Source organism: Spinacia oleracea, chromosome 1 (genome assembly GCF_020520425.1).
Source record: "Spinacia oleracea cultivar Varoflay chromosome 1, BTI_SOV_V1, whole genome shotgun sequence".
In the NCBI taxonomy this organism is placed as follows: Eukaryota; Viridiplantae; Streptophyta; class Magnoliopsida; order Caryophyllales; family Amaranthaceae; genus Spinacia; species Spinacia oleracea.
In genome coordinates, this window is record NC_079487.1 from 54,288,619 (window position 1) to 54,295,492 (window position 6,874).

At 43.2% G+C, this 6,874-nt stretch overlaps 1 protein-coding gene and 1 non-coding gene across 2 annotated transcripts; one reads left to right on the forward strand and one right to left on the reverse strand.

The window, feature by feature from the left end:
* Nucleotides 1–1,719: 1,719 nt before the first annotated feature.
* On the reverse strand, nucleotides 1,720–3,184 carry LOC130464398 (uncharacterized). The gene is made up of 4 exons (XM_056833955.1): nucleotides 3,101–3,184; nucleotides 2,535–2,618; nucleotides 2,313–2,424; nucleotides 1,720–2,186 (listed from the first exon to the last, which is right to left on the reverse strand). Exons 1-4 carry the CDS (start codon nucleotides 3,182–3,184, stop codon nucleotides 1,720–1,722), a joined length of 747 nt encoding a protein of 248 aa, XP_056689933.1.
* A 3,108-nt stretch (nucleotides 3,185–6,292) lies between these two features.
* Nucleotides 6,293–6,395, forward strand: LOC130466631 (small nucleolar RNA R71). The gene has a single exon (XR_008926803.1). It is a non-coding gene; the product is annotated as a small nucleolar RNA R71 (small nucleolar RNA).
* Nucleotides 6,396–6,874: the final 479 nt, after the last annotated feature.

Genomic DNA, 6,874 nt, shown 5'->3' on the forward strand with positions numbered 1-6,874 from the left:
ATGGGGACGGGGTGTTGAACCTGGGAAGCATGCAAGTGTTGCATACTATGGGGTGCATTATTCCCGGTCAATTTACCCCACATAGTACAATTGTTATGGGCACTCCCAACTTTCATCCCGGGTTCACTCGATAGGCCAAAAATCCTACCAAAATCCCGAATACTTAAATTGATATCACGATTCATTAATCTAAAGTGCACAACAGTGATGTCCCTATAACCATTCTTATTGACCCAAAAAGAACTCAGAAATTCAAACGTCAACCTCCTAAAGGTTAAACGCAACATGCCATACATGTCTTTCATTCCAACACCATAAAACACTCTTTTGACATCACTTTTTATTCCCATTTCATGCAAGGATTTTTGACAAATAAAGAGTGTAGGAATTACCTCCCTCAATTTAAGGTGGGCGAGTCGATCCCGTTTCCACTTCGAAGTGATAATGATTTCCGGAAAGTCCGGATTGGATTTGAATTGCGGTGGCGGCGGTGGTGGTGTTGGTTCACGAACCCAGCTTGTGGAAGCCTCTTGTTGGTTCCTTGGAGCTATGGTGCATGTGCTCTTTGGTCGATTTTCCATTGTAGGAGGAGAAAATCTGAAAATTTGGGGTTTTTTGGGTTTTTGCGGAAAATTGGGGGTTTTGTGGAGAGTGGAGGAAGGTGAAATTAATTGGGTGGGGGTTGTAGAGGGTGGTGAGAGGATGAATTTGATGTAAGGATTGCTGAATTTGGTGGAGGAATGAGGGAGTTATGAAGGTTTGAAGTTTTTGGAGGTTGGGGTTTAATGGAGGAAGAGAAAGAGTAGAGGAAGAAGATGAGAGTTGAAATGAAAAAAGGAGGAGGAACCGTGTTTCTGACCCATGAAATCGCACTCGGCCCGATCGGGCAGCAATTCGCCCGGTTGGGAGAAATAAAAGAATTTTCTGTGAATTGACGCACGCCCGATCGGGCGCAACTCGCCCGGTCCGGATCGGGCGGTTGCGATTTTCTGCCTTAACCTCCTCTTCAACCAAGATTTTGTCCTCGAACTCCACTGTGACGTCATCACCATCTGCCCGATCGGGCAGAAGTTCGCCCGATCGGGCTTTCTACTCGCCAAACAGATCAATCGGGCGACTTTCGCCCGGTCGGGCAAAATTAAATTTGTCTTCTTCTTTCGGTGTGCGCCCGATCGGGCGGTCCTCGCCCGGTCTCCACCGGGCGGTTTTCTAAGTACTCTATTTCAGATATTTTTCGCATTTTCCGAACTTGGAGCCTTAAGCCTGCACACCACTAAACACCCAAACAGTAATATTTCCTCTTCTCACCCCTCCAATACCAAGAACTATACTAAAAACACAAAAAAGAAAAGAAAAGGGGAAAAATTACACTACTATAAGCGATAAAATACGAGTTGCCTCCCGCAAAGCGCTAGTTTATTTCTAGGTCCCGCTCGACCTCATTACCTCAAATATGCACATCATGGGGCGGAAGGATTGAGGTGTTGAACATCAACCACTCCTATAGTAGCCCCTTCATGGTACAACTTCAGACGTTGCCCATTGACCTTGAATCGCTCACCATTATTGTTCTCTACTTCAACGGACCCAAACTTGCTGACCATAGTCACGGTGAACGGCCCAGACCATATAGACTTAAGTTTTCCAGGAAATAACTTAAGCCTAGAATTAAACAATAGAACCTTGTCGCCCACCGCGAACTCCCTATGAAGAATGTGACTATCGTGCCAATCGCTTAATCTTTTCCTTGTAGATATGGGCACTGTCGTAGGCTTGCAATGTAAACTCATCTAGCTCACTCAACTGTAGTAGCCGCTTTTCACCGGCTAGCCTAGAATCCATGTTGAGTTGCTTGATCGCCCAGTAAGCCTTATAGTCCAATTCTACCGGCAAATGGCATGCTTTCCCATACACCAACCGATACGGGGAAGTACCAATAGGTGTCTTGAAAGCAGTTCTATACGCCCATAGAGTATCATCAAGCTTGTCGCTCCAGTCCTTCCTAGACTTTGCAACCACTTTCTCAAGTATAGATTTGATCTCCCGGTTGGAGACCTCAACTTTCCCACTCGCCTGAGGGTGGTAGGCTAGTCTTGTACGATGGTAGACCTCATATTTGCGTAGGAGCGCATCCAGATGCTTCTCATGGAAGTGCGATCCCCCATCACTGATCAATGCCCTTGGTACTTCAAATATGGGGAAGATGATTTTCTTGAATAAAGAGATGACTGTCTTAGCATCGTTAGTAGGCGAGGCAACGACTTCAACCCACTTGGACACATAATCTACAGCAACAAGGATATACAGATTACCCTTGGACGATGGGAACGGCCCCGTGTAGTCTATCCCCCACACATCAAAAATCTCGACCTCAAGAATCCTGTTCTGTGGCATCTCATGCCTACTCGAGATAGTGTTGGCCCTCTGGCACGCATCACAAGCCATAATAAAATCTTGTGCATCCTTGAACATAGTAGGCCAGTAGAAACCGCACTGCGACAACTTAGCATTAGTCTTCGAAGGTCCATGGTGACCTCCATAAGGTGAAGAATGACACCTATTGATAATACCATGGACTTCCCATTCTGGAACACATCGCTTATACAACCCTTCAGCAGCTTCACGAAACAAATAAGGATCATTCCAAAAGTAGAACCGAACATCATGTAGGAACTTCTTCTTCTGTTGATATGTAAGATCGGACGGAAGAATACCCCCTACAATGTAGTTCGCATAGTCTGCGAACCATGGTGTCTGACTGGAAAGTGTAAGTAAGTGATCATCCGGAAATGAATCATCGATCGTTGTAGATACTTTACCATCATCATATGTCAATCTAGACAAGTGGTTTGCAACCACATTCTCAACCCCTTCTTATCGCGGATCTCTATATCAAACTCCTGTAGCAGTAGTATCCATCGAATAAGCCTAGGCTTGGCATCCTTTTTAGAGAGCAGATACTTAAGGGTCGCATGGTCAGTGTAGACTATCACCTTGGACCCAATCAGATAAGTGCGGAACTTGTCCAAGGCCTAGACTATGGCTAGAAGCTCCTTCTCTGTAGTAGCATAATTAACCTGAGCTTCATCTAAAGTCTTACTAGCATAGTAGATATAGCATACAAGAATTTTTCCTTTCTCTGACCCAAAACTGGCCCAACTGCGATGTCACTTGCATCACACATTATCTCGAACGGGAGATCCCACTCGGGAGAATGGATGATAGGAGCCGAAATCAGTGCCTGTTTAATCTGTCAAAAGCCTCAAGACAAGCATCAGTAAACACAAATGGGGCATCCTTGAGGAGGAGTTGGGTTAGTGGTTTAACAATCTTAAAAAAATCCTTGATAGAGCGGCGATAAAACCCCGCATGACCAAGAAAACTTCTAAAACCCTTCACATTAACTGGAGGGGGCAATTGTTCAATCACTTGGACCTGAGCTCGATCCACCTGGATGCCTTATCGGATATCAAATGTCCCAAGACCACCCCTTCAGTAACCATGAAATGACACTTTTTCCAATTTAGGACCAGGTTACATTCTTCACACCTTTTCAACACTTTAGTCAAATTAACTAAACAGGAATCAAAAGAAGTACCATAGACACTAAAGTCATCCATAAACACTTCCATGATAGACTCAATAAACTCGGAAAAGATGCTCATCATGCAACGTTGAAATGTACCAGGTGCATTACACATACCAAAGGGCATCCTACGATATGCAAAAGTACTATAGGGACAGGTGAAGGTGGTCTTTTCCTGGTCGTCTGGATGTATAGAGATTTGGAAAAAAGCAGAATAACCATCCAGATAACACAAAAACATGTGACAGGCTAGCCTTTCCAACGTTTGGTCAATAAGGGAAGGGGAAAGTGGTCTTGTTTAGTAGCAACATTCAGACGCCTATAGTCAATACACATGCGCCACCCTATAACTACCCTAGTTGGGATCAACTTATTTTTCTCATCTCTAACCATAATCGTCCCCCTTTTCTTTGGGACTACCTGAACAGGACTCACCCACTTTGAATCAGACACATCATAAACAATACCCGCATCAAGCAATTTCATAACTTCATCTTTTACAACATCTTGCATGATGGGGTTCAAACGACGCTGGGGTTGAATGCATGGCTTTTGATTATCATCTAGATGTATCCTATGCATGCAAAAATCTGGGCTAATACCCTTTAAATCGTCAAACTGTACCCAATGGACTTTTTGTGCTTTTTCAACACATTAAGAAATTGGGACAACTGGTCTGCATCAAGTGCAGTACTGAAAATTACAGGGCAAAGTTGTTCATCATCCAAAAATGCATATTTCAGGTTGACAGGAAGAGGTTTAAGTTCGGGTTTCTTTACCTCTTTTGCAGAACAAATCGACCGAACTAACCTCCTCATCTTGTTGCTCTTCTCGAGTTCAAGCTCTCCATCATCAAGAGCTAACTCTAAAGCAACCACTTCAGAATTCCAAGAACTGCTATCACCTGCAGGAGATTCACAACAAAGCACTGCCTCCAAGGGATCCCTTTCGAGAACTTGGGAGACATTATCTCGCACAATAAAATCAACTACATCAATTCGATAGCATTGTTCTTACTCTAGCATGGGACTCTTTCAGGCACTATTTAGATTAAAAGTAACCTTATCATCCCCAACAGACAAAGTCAATTTCCCACTTTTAACATCAATGACTGCCCCTGCCGTGTGAAGGAAGGGTCTACCTAAGATAATAGGAATTTGAGAATCCTCTTGCATATCTAGTACTACAAAGTCCACAGATATATAAAATTTACCTACTCTAACGGGGACGTCCTCTAAAACACCTAAGGGGTATTTAACAGAATGGTCGGCCAATTGCAGAGTGATATTAGTAACTTTAAGCTTACCCATATTCAATTTAGTGCAGACAGACAAGGGGATAACAGACAAACTAGCACCTAAATTAAAAATAGCCTTATCAATAAAAACGGTGCCAATGTTACATGGGATGGAAAAACTCCCGGGGTCTTTAAGTTTAGGTGGAGACTTGTTATGTAAATAAGAACTACATTCCTCAGTAAAAGCTACAGTCTCTACCTCACAAAAAACACGTTTCCTGGTCAAAATATCTTTCATAAACTTAGCATATGCAAGAACCTGTAGAATCATTTCAGTAAAACGAACTGTTACCTGTAAGTTTTCGACCACATCCAAGAATTTGCCAAACTGTTTGTCTAGCTTACTCTTAAGTTGCCGGTTTGGGAAGGGGAGTGCAATAGGTGGTACTTGAATATCTGTCCCCTTCTTAACCTCGGTTGTAGCCTCTTTTTCACAGACTACCTTTTCAGCTTGTTTACCATCCATGACTACCTTCGGTGTTTCCTCATTAACCAGACCACTAGCAGACACTTCAGAATCAACCTCGACGGGTATAGAAGGGCCGTCATAACCTCTTCCACTTCGCAGTGTAATAGCATTAGCAGTTTCCCTATTCTCTAGCTGTGAAGGGAGTTGACCTTGGGGTCTCCCTGCAAGAGTAGCCATTTGTTCCAACTGTGTATCAATGATCTTGTTATGGGCGGCAAGAGCATCAATTTTAGCATCCTTTTCACTCAGAGACTTCTGCATCTGTAACATCATGTTCCTCATCTCCACTAGTATAGGATCAGACTGTGTGGGTTGGGGTTGTGGTGGTTGAGGTGGTGTGTGTTGTCTAGGGAACCCATGTGGTCCACTAGACTGTTGGTTGTAGTTACTCCGTGGTTGGTATGGTTGTTGTGGTGGTGGTTGGTATGGTTGAACCTGATGGAGGTTCTGAATATTAGTACTCCTGTATGATAGTAGGGGATTGTTCTTATACCCCTCATTGTAAGAATTAGAGTACGGATTATTCTGTTTGTAGGCCTAGAATGCATTACATTGTTCAATGGAGATCCTACATTCATGTGCATAGTGACCAGACATCCCACAACTATCACAGACATTGACGGTTTGAGAATTCATTGTAGCTACACTAACAGGTTGAGTAGATTGAGCATTTGCTGCTTACATATTATCAAACTTGTAAGGTAAAGCAGTCAATTGGGCAATTAGTTCTTCTATGGAATTCAAGTCATGCTTACCACCCTTGTTAGATAGACCTCTAGGATTCCCATACCGGGCATTATGAATGGCCATCTCCTCAATCACCTCCATAGCTCTAGTCACAACAAGTTACATGAATCTCCCACTAGCAGTAGAATCCAAAATAAGTCTAAACTTATTACCCATACCATTATAGAATGGTTGAATCAAGAACCAGCCACTCAAACCATGGTGTGGGCACTCTCTCTGTAAATCCCTGAACCTTTCCCAGACCTCGAACAAACTCTCATCCGCTTGTTGAGTAATAGAAATGATATGGCTCCTCTGACGAGCTGTCTTCTCAGGAGGAAAATACTTCACATATAATGCAAGGGCCAAAGACTCCCAGTTAGTAATTTTCATGGCCGCTCGATTCAACCCATTGATCCACAACTTTGCCTTCCCACTAAGAGAGAACGGGAACAGTATCTCCATAGTTTGTTCCGGAGTCACATTCTTCTGTTTAATGGTAGAGCAATATTGGATGAAGGATTGAATGTGAAGATTTGGGTCTTCACCTACTTCCCCACCGATTTGGCGTCTCTCAATCATGTTAATCAATGCAGGCTCAATCATGAAAGTCTCAGCTGCAATAGAAGGCATGATTGCCTTGGGTAGCACAGACAGACTTGGATTAGAATAGTTTGTAAGCCTCGGCTCAACTGTTTCGTCACCCATCTCTATCTCTGAAACTGTATCTGTATCCACAGGGATACAATGTTTCTTTCTACTACTAATCAACAAGTCTAGACTATTGGTAACAAGG

Bases quoted from the DNA above. Each gene is read 5' to 3' on its own strand.
- LOC130464398 (XM_056833955.1), bottom strand. From the start codon at position 3,184: ATGTGTGATGCAAGTGACATCGCAGTTGGGCCAGTTTTGGGTCAGAGA. The intron at 2,619-3,100 runs GTAAGACTTTAG...TGTTTCGTGAAG, and splicing joins ATGCTATATCTACTATGCTA to CTGCTGAAGGGTTGTATAAG. The intron at 2,187-2,312 runs GTAATCTGTATA...CCATATTTGAAG, and splicing joins GCCGTTCCCATCGTCCAAGG to TACCAAGGGCATTGATCAGT.